Source organism: Primulina eburnea, chromosome 17, assembly GCF_022965805.1.
Source record: "Primulina eburnea isolate SZY01 chromosome 17, ASM2296580v1, whole genome shotgun sequence".
Lineage (NCBI taxonomy): Eukaryota > Viridiplantae > Streptophyta > Magnoliopsida > Lamiales > Gesneriaceae > Primulina > Primulina eburnea.
Window position 1 is genome coordinate 695233 of NC_133117.1, and position 17453 is coordinate 712685.

Below are 17453 nucleotides of genomic sequence, written 5' to 3' on the forward strand. Positions count from 1 at the left end.
ATCATGAATAGTGATATTTTTGATAAAAAAAAAAATATTTTTTATGATTTTTGCCTAAAATTGAAGACACCCAAACATAATTTGAATAATTTATTCTAAGAGAAATGGATAAACTGATGTGTCGCTAGTGATTTGTTTAACATATAAATTGAAGCTGAAAAACTTCTTTGGGACTCGCGGATTTTGAAACAACTCTAACAAGATTTTTTTGAACTTTATTTTAAAATTAGTAGGTACGACGTGATACCATGCCATAACTACTATAGTAATTAAACATATACCAATATATATCATTTAATTCGATTTGAACTAAATATTTTCAATTTATTATTTCATTCGACTTTGAAAAAAGATTAGGTATCTTGTGAGACTGTCTCACGAATCTTTATAAGTGAGACGAGTCAATCATATCAATATTCACAATAAAAAGATGATTTGTGAGACCGTCTCATACAAATTTTAGTCTTGAAAACTACAAGAGAGAATTATTTTTTATTTGTTTTTTCCACGATTGTTCTCATCTTATTTTCAAAGATCCTGCCTAATTATCCACATATACTTTGAATATAATATGAAAAGGCATTATTTGTCAGTTATTGAGCCCACCAAAGTGTCATTTAAAAACGTGCATTAAGTCAATGATTGATATTTTGATGTCCGAACAAGCAATCTCCACCACAATATTTAATATTTTCGAAACCTAAATCTATTAACATATTCAAGCCGTATAATATTAGTTGACAAGCCATTGTCAACTATTGTGTGTTTCTTTTATTTTTGTGTGTGTACGTACATAATTGAATATAACTAGCATTTCTTCTATTGAAATTTAAAATATCATAAAATTATAAAAATTCAAAAATACCACAGAATTTAACATGATGTTTACATGGTCTCGAAATTTATTTGATTATATCATCAGGCTAAGAGGCTCGTGGCATTGAGATTTAAATTCTAACCACATGTGACGTCATTTGCAGTAAAATTTAATGGACTTATATAAAAATATGACCTTTATTTAATTGTTGTCCCAACTTTTATGTCGAAGTTAGATATACAAAATAGAGTACATAGGTTTTTTGTAAGACGGTTCTGCATATCTTTGAACGTGAGACAAAGCAACCATTTTTATGTTTACAACATAAAGTAATACATTTGGTATAAAAATAATATTTTTTCATGAGTGATCCAAATAAAATATCTGTGTCACAAAATCTCTGCTAAATCCCCCCACATTATCGTCTGATTATATATACTTTTTAAAAATATATAATTATTTGAAAATATATATTTCGTAATTCAAATAAGATTTGTTCCATACGTTTTATGCGATTTTAACGTTCAACAAAAGTTATCGGCTGAGATTTTTTTTTTTAAAAAAAATACATTTAGTGCTACCAATTGCAATGGATCTTGGTCCATCGAGACCCCACTCCAATATTAATAAATGGGCAAATTGCATGAATTCTTCTTCCAGAACTCTCTCTCTATATCAAATAGCTTAGCTGTGTTGTGTCACTTTCTATTCCATTCTACCAACCATTTTCCTAATATCTCCAAATATCAAGAGAAAAGAGACAATAAAGAAATGAAGATTCGATGCGATGAATGTGGGAAGGAAGCATATGCTTTCTGCACTGCGGATGAGGCAGCCCTTTGCCAAAACTGCGATGATCGAATCCATAACGCCAACAAAATCGCCCGCAAACATCCCCGTTTCTCCCTTCAACACCCTCTATGCAAAGAATCCCCGAGCTGCGACGTTTGCCAGGTGACAAAACATACCATCATCTCACCACAAAAATGTGATATTTTAAATTTATTCTACGAATTTTCGAAATAATCATATGTTATACGCTCCATTTATAATTACATAGGAAAGGAAGGCGTTACTGTTTTGCCAAGAAGACAGGGCTTTACTTTGCAAAGAGTGTGATGTTCCAGTACACAGAGCCAATGAACACACCAAGAAGCACAACAGGTTTCTTCTCACGGGAGTCAAGATTTCACCTGCCGCCGATTCCGAACATCAAGCTACCACATCCCCCGTCAAACTTAGATCAGAATCAGATACCAAGAATTCAGCAACCATGGACACAAGTTTCCAATCGAATTCGGTTTCAAATAATTCAGAACAAACGTCAAATTTTTACGGGTATGATAACGAATCGAGCCAGCTCGTTGGCCAGCAGGGTTCAGCTTCAACCAGCAGCATATCAGAGTATTTCATGGAGGGTTTACCTGGTTGGCATGTTGAGGATTTGCTTGATCCTTCACCATTTCGGTTTCTGTAAAGTTCACTAAATGTTACATTACATTACATCACAATCTTACTACAATATTGCTGATATATATATGCTAGCATACGATTCACATGGTTGTTAGAAATAATAAAGAATTTCACGCAGAAGTAACAAAACAAAGAGTATTTACAGATGAAGAATTTTAGAAGATATTTTTGGAGCTTTTCCTACGAAAGGCGTGGTACCGTAACATCAAATTGCAGGAAAAAGACTCAGAAAATCCATTGGTATTTAAATGTATTAATTCAGCTCTCTCTCTCTTTTGACAGCAAATGATGAAAAGGCCACAATTGAAATTTTTCTCAAGAATCCCCTTTCATTTTTTCCCTTTCCTATGTGTTCAAATGGGTTAAATCAGTGGATCGGTGTGATATTCTAGTGATCCTGATATGTTCGAGGAAACAGGAGTCATTCCATATATAGTATAGATGAATAGTACTGTAGGATAAAGACGGGACCTATTTCTATTGTTAACGTTATAAAAAAAAGTCTTATTCCTATACTTGTGAAGTTGATTGCTTCAATGTCACCAGCTAAAAAGAGCAGGGTCTTGATCAGTCTCTTGAATCTGAATATGTAAAAAGCACAGGTGTAAGAATTCAATTAAGACACATGGGAAAGATATGCTACTTAGATAGTAAATTAATATTCGTTTCCATCATTTTATATACTTATATTTATAGTAAAAGTAATATTTTTGACATTAAAAATAATATTTTTTAATGAATGACTCAATTAAAAGATCTGTCAAATAAAAGTGACGTATAAAATGTCCCGCAAATTTTTTTGCAATCACCGGTGTTAGAACCTTGTGACATTATTGTCACGAGAAAAGAAAAAACTTTATTCATTTATGTACCATTCAAAAAACATAAACCTTTTTTTTATGGAACTATCACCTAATTCAAACTTTTTAATAAAAATTCTCCTTATTTATAATAATAATTACAAACAATTTTTTAAAAATATAATATATAATGTTAAAATAATATTAATTATAAACAAATTGAAATGTATATTATAAAAAATACGTAATATATTTTATCCAACAATGGAAGCTCCTAAGAGCTCTCATGGGGAGTTCCCAGCTGTGGGGATAAAATATATTACGTATTTTTTATAATATACATTTCAATTTGTTTATAATTAATATTATTTTAACATTTTATATTATATTTTTTAATATGGTCTAGTTGCAAAAACAAATAAATATTAAAATTTTGAGATTTTTTATAAATATGAGAATTAATGTATCAGAGTTAAATTTATCATATTTATGTATTATTTTATCTATTTATTGGTTTGAGATAATTACAATTACACTAAAGATAAAAAAACGTTTTTTCACGATTAAACATGTGCTAATCTCGTTTAAATTTGAAAAACTTAGAGCTCTACATCTGCATTTCGAGATGCTTCACGCTTTTTAGAACTTTGAGATGAAGTCATTAGTTCGATTCTTTTACCAAAACTTTATTAGACAAGCCAATCATATAAAATCTGTTAATATAATTTACTTGATTAAAATGATTTACATACTGATGGCTGAATGTGAAAAAAAATACATTTTTTATGATAGTCAATCTCCCACATAAATACATAAAAAGTTCTTCCCGCATCCGAAAACTCAAACGTACGGAAATTTCCAAAGTTTACAACACCAATCATATAATCAATCAATTTAATTACCAAGCTGAACATTTCCGACAAGTGGAAAATATATAGGCCATCATTATAGAAAAATTACGACTAATTTGTACATTAATTGTGTAACTAGCAATTTGGGTACAACCTATAAATTACGAAATATTGATTAAATCTTACCAATAATCTCCACACGAGCAATTTCCATTCTTGAAATGGTGAACCCCGCTTGCGTCCCGGACTACGATTTCTCGATTTTTGACGATAGATATGTACTTTATAACAACATGCCAGTCATCACATACCCGTAAATTCTTCATTATCCTAATGGCAATGCCATCTGGTGTGCTCATTAGTGCGTAAGCTAGAGCTATTTTTTCACTGTGGTGCCTCAAATTGTATTCTTTTTCCTCCACATCCATATCGTGAAGAACGACGTCTGTGTCAGGTACATATCCGAGTAGTTTGAGTTCACCTGTTAGTTCTTTCAAGTACAACTATCACCTGTTGTGAAACGATGCACCCGATTCTTCATTTCGAACAAGCTTATCCCGGGTTCTTTCTTGACCATTCTCTCTCTCATGGTTTTCCAAACCTCTGACACATCCAGCCATCTTTTAGCAAAGGCTTGGGTATTTGCAAGGAGCACATAGGACGCGGAATCTTGAGGATCAATTTTCAAAATTTCTTTGCATATTATTTCTGCCATGTCTGGGTTTTTATGAATTTTGCAAGCTGATAGCAAGGTTTTCCAGATGACAACATCAGGCTTTACAGGCATGGATCGAATAAAAGCTTCTCCTTCCGCCAAACGGCCAGCTCTCCCTAGGAGATCAACTATACAGGTATGATGTTTAACTTGAGGCTGCAGCCCATACTTCTTCACCATCAAATCGAAAAATTCAAGTCCTTTATCTGTTAATCCACAATGACTACAGGAATAGAGTAAACTCAAGAATGTGACATCATTTGCTTGCAGTCCTTCAAGTTCCATCCTGTTGAATAACTCAATAGCCTCTTGTCCTCTTCCATGAAAACCATAAGCGGCAATCATTGAGCTCCACAAAACTAGATCTTCTTGAACTCCTTCCTTCTCCCCAAAAACGGTAACAGCATCATCCAAACAGCCACATCGCGAATACATACTAATGAGGGAACTAATAACCCCAGCAACCGACATCGCCCCGGCTTTTACAACCTCAGCGTGAATCTTCTGGCCCTGACCAAGAGTGACCATCTCAGAACACGAGCTAATCACGCTTACAAAGGTGATCTTATCTGGTCGAAATCCTGCCATTTTCATTATGGTGTATTGATCTAGTGCACCCACAGGACACCCATTCTGCACCATCCCAGCAATAAGTATATTACAAGCAACAACATTATGAATCGGCATTAACTGAATCACATTCCCGCCTTCTCTCAAACTACCACACCTCATATACATATTTGCTAATGAACTGCCAACAATCAAATCAAACTCCAGCCCTGATCTAATCGCATAACCATGAGCTTGTTTTCCTCTATTCAAATCCTTCAGTCCAGCACATCCCCTCGAAATGCTCCCAAGTGTGTACGCATCAGGTAGAAACCCACAAGCGTGCATTTTCAAGAACAATCTCAACCCCTCCTCATTGTCCTCAAACTTGATCAAGCCTGTAATAATCGCATTCCATGTGGCTGAATTCCTCTCACCCATTTTGTTAAAAACCTCAATTGCAGCACCCAATTCGCCATTTAGTATGTGTCCTCCAAGCAAGATGTTATAGGACATGATATTTCTTTGGGGCATTGTGTCGAACATATCGACAGCGGTTTTTTGCATGCCAAGTTTGGTATAAGCATTCATCAGGTGGTTGGACCAGAACTTGAATCTCGAGCGCCCTCCAGTAATCATGATGGAATGGAGCTGTCGTGTTACGAAAAGCGAGCGGTATTGGACGCATGCTTTGAGGAGGCGGGACAAGAGAGATGAGTCCGACCAGAGAAGATCGAAGACAGAGGTCATTGCTAGTCTGAAGTGACCTATGTAGCATATTTCAGCTACCCTGTTCCAAGAGTGGAGGATGACACACGATCAACACTTTAACATTACTTAAAATTCAGAGAAGTAGCAGATATGTTGGACATGAAAAACGAAAATATTTCAGGACTTCTCATAGTACATAAAATATCATTAGCCCACTCTTTCTGGTTAAAACAAAGATTGAGCAGCCTATTAGGCTACTTAATTCTGAATCAAGAAATCCTACGTACCAAACAATACCTAAAGCTTTTGTATTAAAGCACTCTACATCAAACATAGTTGTCAAGGCGCTAGGCGATGATCCACTGCCTAGCGCCCGAACGCCTAGGCGACAAAAGGAGATCGCCTAGCCACGAGGCGATATTATAGAGGATGATAAGCCATACTAAGCTATTTTTTTAAAATAAATGCAAAACAGATAAGGCAAAAGAGAAGAAGCCTGCGGCAGAGAAGAAATCTTCAATCGATAAGGGAGAGTGGTGTGCGCAGATAAGGCAGAAGCTTCAATCGGCAGGGGAGGAGAATACGTATCGACAAATGGACATGCAAAACTAGGCTTTTGTTTAAAAATAAATTACTTATGGGCTGAAATTAGTTATGGGCTTATTTAGTTGGGTTTTGGGTCATTAAAAAATAAAGGAGAAGCCTGCGGCAAAGAGGCGGAACGCGCTGTACAGAGGCGGAACGCCTGGAACGCCCATCGCCTGGAGAAAAGCGGCTTCAAGGCGATAAAGGCGCTCGCCCAGCCATACACGTCGCCTGGTTGTCCATAAGGCGCTGCAGCTCCGCCTAGGCGCGCCTTTGACAACTATGACATCAAAACACTTTCTATGTCTAATTCCCATTGCAATGCATGCAAGCAGAACACCAGAATGTGTCAAAAATTCAGGTAACACTATTGTACAGGCATTTCACGCATAAAAAATTCAGTCCACATTTTTGGACACATACAATAGAGAGTTGCTGCATAGCATGCTTTCGTCACACAATCCCTCCACACCGGAAGTCACAATTCATGAGCAGTCTATCAACCCTGGTGATTTTCTTTATATATTGTTCAGTCATTCACAAGAATCCGACCCAAATAGCGTAGAAAAATTCATTTCCTCATGAATGCTGTTATATCTGAGGCAACTCCCTCAACCTCCCAAAAACGCACCAACTCCAAAACTCCACTTTCATCCTGAAGTTGGGTCTGACAGCTTTGCATTATATACAGTCCATTGGGCTGTCGCGGTAGGAAAAATAATGCAGCTCCAAATCTGATACTTCCACGCCGGCCACCATCAAATTTCTTTGCTCTTGTCCTGGCCCTGTCTTTGGCCTCAGTCTCACTCTGCATTTCACTTCAGTATGAAATTTGAAACATTATATATTGGGAAGTAAAGGTCTTGTCGGTCTGCTGGCTCCATCCGTGTCACAAAAATCAAGAGAAGAAAGAAACTTTGAAAGTCCTACAAAAAATGTAAAATGAGTACATAAAAGAGTTACCTTTGGAGATTGTTTTGACATAGGTTGCCTTTTCAAATAAACCCTTTGAACCTGTTTCTTCACCTATTCCGTCGTTATCTTAGCAACAGTTGGCCCACAAAGAATCACGGTTCTATCGATCTGCCCAAGGATTACTGAATCGGTTGTTGCCTCCAATTGCTTCAGCACATCATCCAACTCTCCCGGACAGGTACCATGTATTTTGATCTGAGATAATGTTGAACAATCAATGCAAATTATGTTATTATCATCCCTCCTAATACCAAATATATGCGAGCACACTAAATTTTGATTCAACTACCAGTATTAACTAGAAGAAATTAATCAAAAATCCCATAATAACAAACAAATTATTATATAAAAAACATCTAACAAAGTGAAAACGGAACCAGTAGTTTAATCCATGGCGGGGTAGATGGGCAGCCTAAATTGTACACATGATTTTATTTTTCTGTCATTCCACGAGCTGGAACAGATTGAAGAAATCTTCGAGTCAAAACACATTAAATTGCACATATTTTCCATTGCAGAAAGACAAACGAGGCTGGCATTTTTCAGAACCACATTCTATTTTGGCTAATCGTGCAGTGTCTCAAATCAATTTCACGACATTATATTGCAAGGGATCATGTAAGCTGAAAATGATGCCTTACCACCTGTTACCTTAAAGAATCCTAAACCACGTTTTTTACAAAAAAATTACAATTACTTTGAGAAGTTCATTGGCTTCCAGGGTTTCAATTGGCTCCGTTGTGACGCCGGATTTGCCAACTTGCTGTGACTTGAGCTTTTTGCCCTAACTGTCAGCTTACGAAGCCAACTCTTTCTTCTCCTTCACGCTCAGATTTGGAGGCTGCTTCGCTTATATTTCCCCAATTTTTCGATCTCTAAACCTTCAGAAGCATCTACCTTGGAATTAATCTGGACTTTTGAATCGGTTGAATCATTTGATAAAACGGGTTTTTATTTTCTAAACTCAAATTTGACTTCACTTCAAAATATATATACAAGTATGTTTGCATATTTATATTTATATATGATATCCAAACATTTCGATTAATATAAACGAGAAATTGGTCTTCGGTCTCTAGCTATCGATTTTTTTTGTGTTCAGTCTCTAGTTACTTTTTTAGTACCACATTTTCACATGAAGTGTACCATATTTTGTATGACATAGTACCACAATTTTATGGGTAGAGAGTGAACCCAAATAAATGTTTTGATTGAGGATTTTTCACCAACTTCCCCTAATATAAAATTGTCCAATTTTATATTCAAAATATTATTATTTTGTATCAAATATGTTGATCCTCATGTATCATTTATTAGTATCATATTTTCAATATTTTTATTGATTTTATTCGAGAAAAAGAATGTGAGTTGAGAAAGTACAAAATATTTGGTGAATTAGAGAATGCAAACATATATATATTTTTCGACAGACTAAATGCAAATTAAATTTGGATTTTAGAGATTTAAAACAAATTTACGCATTTATTATCACAGTTTTTTATTTTGCACTTTTGATAAAATATTGTGTTAATAACACACTAATTTTGGTAAAATGTCTCCCACTCCTTTTCTTTTAGTTATGATAATATAATTATATCATCAGTCTTCAATAGGGGTGATCACGATGCGGTTTTGCGGTTTTTTTTTAAAAAAATTCAAACCAAATTGTCATATGCGGTCGGTTAGTATTTTGAAAAATTAATCGCGGTTTTATGTAAAAAATCAGTCTTGCGGTTTTGAGCGGTTTCATACGGTTGCGGTCGGTTTTACGGTTTTTTTAATGAAAAATATTAGAACATATATTATAATTTATTTGAAAACAACAACAATATATTGTTTTCAAATATAAAATATAGTTCAAAATATATAAAGATCAAAATAGATTAAACAATAATCAAGATTCAAAACTAAGTTAATAATTTAACAACACAACATATTCACAACAAAAATGACATTTACATTATTTTATCAATTTTTTTACCTTCAGACTACGAACAAAATATTGTAGCAAAAAAAATAAATACTTTAATAAATGACTAATATGAAGTATAATTAAGAAAAAGATAAATTTTATTTGTAAGAATAATAATTTTAAAGAGAGTTAGGATATAATGAATGATGACTTCTTTTATTTGAATATGTTGTTTACAAATTATTATAATTCTAGGCCAATATTATGAAAAGTGATTTAGGCGGTGCGGTTTGGTGCGGTTCTTGGCAAAAAAAATAACCGAACCGCGTTTTCGGGTACGATTTATGATTAATATTTTTAATCGCAATTTTTTTAAAATATTATAAAAAGCGGTACAATGTAATTCGATTCGGACGATTAATAAAAAAATTTGATCACCCCTAATCTTCAAAAGAAAAGGTTAAAAAATAACAAGACTACACTGAGCTTCGCAATGGCGACACTATTTGCTTCCTCCCCACACCTGATACTACGTCGTTTCGTCGTCCCCTTCCTCCCTACATGTCCATATCGTCAACCCAAGCAATCTCTTCCACTCAGAACGAAACCATATCTTTCCTTCTCGAGGACTCTAAGCTTCCTTCCTAATCCACGCGCCATTTCGCAGCGGATAGAAGATGATGTTTCTGTGCTAGATATCGAGGAAACCCATTCTGAAATCGAGAAAAGTTCCGGTGCAGATGCCTCTGAAGGTTTAGAGAGGATTTTGAGTTCGAAAATTGAGCCTCCGAGTCTCAGCGTGAAGGAGAAGAAAGAGTTGGCTTCGTATGCTCACAGTTTGGGCAAAAAGCTCAAGTCGCAGCAAGTTGGCAAATCTGGCGTCACTGACACTGTTGTGACGGCGTTGATTGAAACCCTTGAAGCCAATGAACTTCTCAAGGTAATTGTACTGTTCTGTAAAAACTGTGGTTTAGGATTCTTTAAGGTAGTGGATGGTAAAAATGCCAGATAAACAGACAAGGCATCATTTTCAACTTTCATGATCCGTTGTAATATAATGTAATGAAATTGATTTGAGACACAGCACGAATGGAGAAGATAAAATGTCAGTTCTGAACAATGACAGCCTCATTATCTGTCTGTTTTCAATTGAAAATATGTGCAATTTAATGTGTTTTGTTATCAGATTTCTTTGCTTAGTTTTAAAAAGTCTGTTTTTCTAGTTTGTGTTGAGGTTCATGTAAATACATAAACTTGAACTTCACTTTGTATTGCTTTGATACAAGAGGATGATCAATCTGTTCCAGCTCGTCGAATAACAGAAAAATATGTGTACAGTTCAGACTGCCCCACATACCCCGCCACGGGTTAAATTACTGTTTTCTTTTTCACTTTGTTAGATGCTTTTTATATAACATTTTTTATTGGTATTATGGGATTTGCCATGAATTTCTTTCAGTTAACACTGATAGTTGAATCAAAAATTAGTTTGCTCTCATGTATTTGGTACTAGTAGGGATGAAAAGAAAATAATTTGCATTGATTGTTCAATGTTATGTCAGCTCAAAATACATGGTACCTGTCCCGGAGAATTAGATGATGTGCTGAAGCAGTTGGAGCTATCAACTGGTTCGGTAATCGTTGGGCGGATCGGTAGAACTGTGATTCTTTACAGGCCAAGCATTGCTAAGCTAAAGGCAGAAGAGAAGAAGAAACAATTTCAAAGGGTTTATTTGAAAAGGCAATCTATGTCAAAACAATCTCCAAAGGTAAGTCCTTTATGTACTCATTTTAAATATTTTGTAGGACTCGCAAAGTTTCTTTCTTCTGCTCTTGATTTTTATGACACGGGTGGACCCAGTAGACCAACAAGACCTTCGCTTCCCAATATATAATGTTTCGAGTTTCATGCTGAACTGAAATGCAGAGTGAAAGACTAAGGCCAAAGACAGGGCCAGGACAAGAGCAAAGAAAATTTGGTGGTGGCAGGCGAGGAAGTAGCAGATTTTGAGCTGCCATGATTTTTCCCACTTCGACAGCCCAAAGGACGGCATATCATGCAAAGCCATCAAACCCAACTTCAGGATGAAAGTGAAGTTTTGGAGTTCATGCTTGTTTGTGAGGTCAAGGGAGTTGCCTAAGATATAAAAGATTCTTGAGGTAATGCATTTTTCTCCACTATCTGGGACGGCTTCTAGTGAATGACTAAACAATATATAACGAAAATGACTAGGGTTGTGATAGACTTCTGCTGAACGGTGACTTCCTGTGTGGAGGGATTGATTGTATGATGAAGCATTTTATGTTGCAACTCCCTTATGTATGTGCTAACATATGGATTTTGAAAAAAAATGGGTGAAATACCTGTACAATAGTGTTGCCTATAGTTTAGATCAGATTCGTTCCAGTGTTCTGCTTGTGAACGGGAATTAGACAACGTGTTTGGATGTAGAGTGTCTTAAAACGGAAGCTATTTCTAATGGTATTTGACTAGTTTTTTTTGTTTTTTTTAAAAAAAGAATTTGAAGAAGGCGAGCAAAAAATGCGAATTTTATAGGGGGAGAGATAACGATGTCTTGTTTTACTGTTCTATTTATGCACTAAATTGTTTTTTTTTTCAAAGTTAAAATAGAAGCATTTTAAACATAAGCAGTTTTCATTTTAATGAAGTATTTGATTAAGTCAGATGCATAAAACTTAATCGTATTTTATTCAATAGCTATTTTTGATTACTTGTTGCTCCGCAACTGATCGAAAACTGACATTAGCCAAGAGAAGAGAACAACGTCAATATTGATTTCAAATTCACATTAAACTATCTCAATGACATAACGATGATTTGCCACAAGATGATGTCGTAAAATAAGTGATCATTGGAGATGAGATTGTGCGAAATTACATTTTGCAATCGACTTGTATTTTTTAGTCAGAAAGTGATTTCAGAATGAATAGTTCACTAGTTACTTTAACGATTCCATATAACGCATGAATAACAAGTGATATGTCAGATCGGAATTCTGCATTCACATATATAGAACAAAAACGAGAAAGCTTCTCAAACGTGTATGTTGCTTAAAGCTCTAACCACATGAGCAATAATACATTTATATAAGCAAACGGGAAATGGGTGGCATATAACACAGAGGAAGCTGGCGCAAATGCGTTTGTTTAACACGAATACAAAAGGTTGTATATTGATATTCGAATCTCCACCATAACAAGTTCAGAAAACTTCCGCCATCTTACTTGCAAGAACACGGTCTCGTTTTTCAACGTATCCATATGGAAACCAACCTGCTTTTCCTTTGCATTCCCCTTCAGCCCAGCCATTATTTGAAATCTTGAAAAGGAAAAAATATATATTTAACTAATTGTTTCGTCTGCTATATTTCGTACAGAACTTGCGAAATCAAGAAATTCATCCGTGAGAAAATGTAGAAAACAAGCATGAAATCTTCTAAACTAAATGCGGAGTCTCAAGGTAAGGACAAACAGAGAAAGCTGCGGGAAGAATAGCAAAATGTTGGATCATGATCCAAAAAATGCTTCCAGTTTTATGCGAAGGGAGAAAATTATTCTTTGTGTTCAATTTTCCAAATTCCATTTGCACTTCTGCATCGTTGTTACACATGCCCCAACCACAAACTCGGATATGCTTCAAACAAAACGTTGAACATGTTTTACACTTTTTTATGATAAACTGGAAGACATCCATCCAGCTACTTCGTTTTATGTTTCTGTGCAAATAATTGTTTCTTCCTGTATCTAAATGAAGAAAGACACCAAACAATATGGATTGGTTACAATGATGCAGCTTCATCAATTTTAGATCCTCTCTCAAAAAAAATAAAATAAAAATTAGATTCTCATCGAATGGATGGATATCGAAAAACATTTGAAATCATGTGCTTTTTAAAACAATGGTTGGCTAGCCAAGGTTAAAGATTTGAAACAGGAATTTTGTCAAAAAAATAGTCTAAATAATCAACTGAGATGGTTGATTTCGTATAAAACCATAAACCGAAGTCTAAAACAAAGCTTAAAGGTAATCAGCCTTTAATATGACCCAAGACTTTCCAACGAGTGCACAATCTTAAGATGGATGCAGCCAAGTATAATTTATTTTTGGTCACAAAACCATGTCAACCAAATAGACACAGACCTCAGCCTAAAATAACTATCATAAGTTCATAACTTCAGTATCAACCCAAGTATAATTTATTTTTGGTCACAAAACCATGTCATCCATATAGACACGGACCTCAGCCTAAAATAACTATCATAACTTCAGTATCAACCATCGACTACAGATATTTATTATTCTTGCATGTATCAGACTAAGCTCTGAGTGCAGTAAAATTTCAGTATCCTTGCCTACATATGATGGCAAATGATTATAACTCAATCAAAGAATAGCAAACCTTTCGCACAACAACATAGTCTCCAATTGACAAATTAAGCTCCACATCAGATTCAGCTTGATAAGAGTACACCACCTGTTGTAGAAGCATTGCAAAATGGACATAATTTATCAATTACCATCAAATCTCCTGTCTTTATAGTTTCATACCTTGCATATCTACTTAAAAAGTCAGACTTACTTCCCCAAGAAAGTATCCCATGCCATCACTAAATCCATTCTGCACAGGCAAAGAAGTTGCACCGTTTACTTCTTCATAAGATGGAGGAGCAGGCACACTATCCATGCTTGGAGAAGGCGCAGCTTCAATTCTTTGACGCTCTGACATCATCTAGAAACAGCCGAAATACATGATGTTTCAGATTCTAAAGTTAAAAAGTCACATGACAGGCTACCCCCATTTCCTTCTCCATAAATAACAGATAAGACCATCACACCTACCTCGCCTTCTAATTGATCAAGAATTTGAAGAACACGCTGATGGTAGGCACGTTCTGCTTCAACCTAGAATACAGAAGCAAAACAATTTAGGGACAACTGACAAGACTGGTAGCGGAACTTTTACTCAGTTGAGAAATCAGAAATCATTACCATGGCTATTAGTCGTTGAAGTGTCAATCTTTGTTGCTGAGATTCCACTGCAGCCATTGCTGCAGCTGATTCTTTCCCCAACATGGCCACATTAGACTTCAGGTCATGCAGTTTAATTTCAGCTGCTTCAAGTTTCAAAACCATGTCCGGATGGGCAGTTCCTTCTCTGACTTTGGCTTGTTTTTTGGCAACATCAACAGCCTATCTAGGTTGAAAGAATATAGAACGTCTAGTGAGAAGCAGATTAAATTCGTAATAGATGCTAGGAGCCAGAATCTTGTGGACAACAGAAACAGAAAAGAGGAAATAAATTCGCATAACTCCCAGACAGAACAGCATGATTACATTAAAGTACCTGAGCTTCCGCCTCTTGCCGCATTCTATCGTATCTCTGAGCAAGATGGCGAGCATCTTCCAGTGGAGCTCCCATTACCATTGCTCTTAAAGGTTCAGCCACCTGACAGAAGAGTCAAGTCTTTAACTAATGGAGCAAAATCAAATAATCCGCAAGGAACCCAAATGCGATATAACACAATTATTAAAACTAAGTCGTAGCACCAATAGTAGATATAATATTGTGAATTTGTGATGATACAAAAACATTTAACATTATCTATTGGATAAGATCCACCACTAAAAAAAGGCACCAACACCACCAAAATATCATACTTAGACACAAGGAGAAATTTGACACAATTGTGCCGCACAAACTAACAGAAGCTATAAGGGCAATAGAAAAGTGAGTAAATTATTAAACAGGGTATGATGCCGTTTGCAGGAAGTAATGGGCAATTCTCCAAGAAATCCCTAATGTTATATCCAAAACAAGATTATAGAAAATATTAACAGGAATATAAAAAGTAATGTCACGTAATTACAACAACTAAACATTCCGTTGTAGGTGAGAAAGTCATGATTATGACCTGTGTTCCCAAAACTTTTAAGAGATTTCCACGTTCTTTCTCCATTAGAGCACGAGCTCGTGCAAAATTTGATGCAGCTTTTGATAATAAGTTACCACTGGTACATGTGTTCTCGGCTCCATACTTCCTGCTATCCTCCGACATTTTAGTTCCTGAACAAAACATGAAAACATAAAGGAATCAACATCTTACAAATTACAGAGGTCAACCAACTAATTTAAGTGATAGTGATAGAATAGTTGGTTCCCCAAGACTAGTCATAAATTTGAGCCATATGAGGTCCATGATTTTGACAAAAGTTAGACATGAATAAATATTCAATGTAAGAGTAGCATTCAGGTAATTTAGATGACCTATCTCAACTTGCTTAGACCCGGTAACAATATAACCTTCAACACCACGGACAATGTCTCTTTGAAAATGCTGAAAATGGAAGACAAAAGAAAATTAAACATAGAATTTTACGAAGGCATAAAATATCTACTCTATTTCAGAGAAACTGAGAAAGTACTACAACATTCAGAGACTTGAGAGATTCCAAAAACAAGAATGCTCATCTGTGCTGCATGTCAGAACCCACGTTCACACACTTGAATATACGCGTTAACTAGATGATACTGGACAGACACACAATCGGAAAAGATTTAAATGAAGAGAAATAACCTTGGCAGCACGAGTAGATATGTAGAGCCTTTCAAGCTTCTGGTGCTGTATGAGCTCAGGATCATCAGTTACAACATTGTCTGAACCTCCATAAACCCCCGCTCCAAATTGCTTAAAGACAGCCTGAAATAAACTCATATATGAGACGGTATTAGACACCAAACAAAATCACTTAAAAAAAGTCCACAAAAACAGGCAAAATCGTCATAGGACAAAAACTAGCTTGGGCAGGCTAAATGAAAGAGCAACTCAAAATTGACCCAGTATAATCGGCCTTGTTGGATACAAACAGAATATAAGCCCCAGGCATCAGCATGAAACCACACACGGAAAACAAATAGACGCATAGCGCTTGTGTAGGGTTCATTTTCACGCATAGCAATCTTCCACTCTACCAGAAAAAAATGTACACGTAGAAGCCAGTACGAGCTAATGAGCCAACATTCGAACCACAAATACCACATCTACGGTTGTCAAAACTCGATTTCTTCCCAGGAAAAAGAAATTAATGCTATCGATCCTGAACCAAAGCGATTGCACTTCTGGCTACACTCGACTCCTAACGCTGGAACAGATAAAAATAATCAAACTCACACACAAACCGCACAATGCGACACAACCGATGACTCGTGAAGATCTACATAACGCGTTACTCGGAGTTGGTGACTGAACCGAATGATTTCGAATACAAATCGGTATCTGATACACAGAGAAGCTCAAAAACATACTGATCTGTGAATCAGGAGAGAAAAAGATCACCTGTTGTTGCCTTGCGACCTGTTCTCGGAGCCTGGAGGCTTGTTTTCTGATGGCATCCATCAACGAGTCGATCTATAGCCTTTAAACTCGTATCTATATAAGCGTGTGTTTGAACAAATCTGCTTTGGAATTTTCAATTCGTAAGCGAACGGAAAAGATTAGGGATGCGATTGAAAAATGAATGGCAACTCGAACGGAACTTTTGTGGATTAAATTATTTTGATCTCATTCTTGATCGGCGATTTTGAATTTTAAGTCCTTTTTAATTTCAAGAAAGAATATATATTGAAATAAATAATTTAACGAATATTTAAAGAAATATCTTAAAAAAATAATTTTAGATTATTAATAAAATATGTAAAACTCGAATTCGAGTGATTCTCGTTTTTAGAGTAAGATGTCACTCGGTCCGTTTGAGTCGAGGCATAAGATTGTTATAAAAGGTATAAATAAAATATAGTCATTTTTTAACCTTAAAATCAAGTGGATTTTTCAGTTATTTCAAAAAATTATCTTTTAATTTCAAATATATTAACAAATATTTTACCATGATTATTTTCTTTACTTGAATACCCAAAGCATAATTAAAATATTATAGAAAATTATCATTTAAAGTGTTGACATTAAACATTATTAATAAAAATTACAATAATACAAAATATTTTAGTCATATCTAATTTATTTTTTCAAGAGTAGGTCTCTTATGAGA

The 17453-nt window shown here is 35.3% G+C and overlaps 4 protein-coding genes across 4 annotated transcripts; 2 read left to right on the plus strand and 2 right to left on the minus strand.

Annotated features, from left to right (window-relative positions):
- The first annotated feature begins 1448 nt into the window (after window positions 1-1448).
- Window positions 1449-2766, plus strand: LOC140818412 (B-box zinc finger protein 20-like). The gene is made up of 2 exons (XM_073178352.1): window positions 1449-1771; window positions 1878-2766. The coding sequence occupies exons 1-2, from the start codon at window positions 1589-1591 to the stop codon at window positions 2292-2294; spliced, it is 600 nt and encodes a 199-aa protein (XP_073034453.1). The 5' UTR covers window positions 1449-1588; the 3' UTR covers window positions 2295-2766.
- A 1144-nt stretch (window positions 2767-3910) lies between these two features.
- On the minus strand, window positions 3911-8458 carry LOC140818073 (pentatricopeptide repeat-containing protein At2g41080-like). The gene is given in 4 exon segments (XM_073177899.1): window positions 3911-4443; window positions 4446-5995; window positions 6925-7671; window positions 8128-8458. Coding segments are annotated over 3 exon segments (1893 nt in total). The 5' UTR covers window positions 6948-7671; window positions 8128-8458; the 3' UTR covers window positions 3911-4123.
- Window positions 8459-9838: 1380 nt separating this feature from the next.
- LOC140818565 (uncharacterized) lies at window positions 9839-11760 on the plus strand. Its single transcript, XM_073178567.1, has 3 exons — window positions 9839-10328; window positions 10951-11157; window positions 11316-11760. The coding sequence occupies exons 1-3, from the start codon at window positions 9882-9884 to the stop codon at window positions 11397-11399; spliced, it is 738 nt and encodes a 245-aa protein (XP_073034668.1). The 5' UTR covers window positions 9839-9881; the 3' UTR covers window positions 11400-11760.
- A 630-nt stretch (window positions 11761-12390) lies between these two features.
- On the minus strand, window positions 12391-16998 carry LOC140818299 (SH3 domain-containing protein 2-like). Its single transcript, XM_073178224.1, has 10 exons — window positions 16745-16998; window positions 15986-16108; window positions 15676-15745; window positions 15323-15474; window positions 14755-14856; window positions 14400-14600; window positions 14250-14312; window positions 13990-14139; window positions 13810-13884; window positions 12391-12728 (listed from the first exon to the last, which is right to left on the minus strand). The coding sequence occupies exons 1-10, from the start codon at window positions 16802-16804 to the stop codon at window positions 12612-12614; spliced, it is 1113 nt and encodes a 370-aa protein (XP_073034325.1). The 5' UTR covers window positions 16805-16998; the 3' UTR covers window positions 12391-12611.
- Between the last annotated feature and the right edge of the window lie 455 nt (window positions 16999-17453).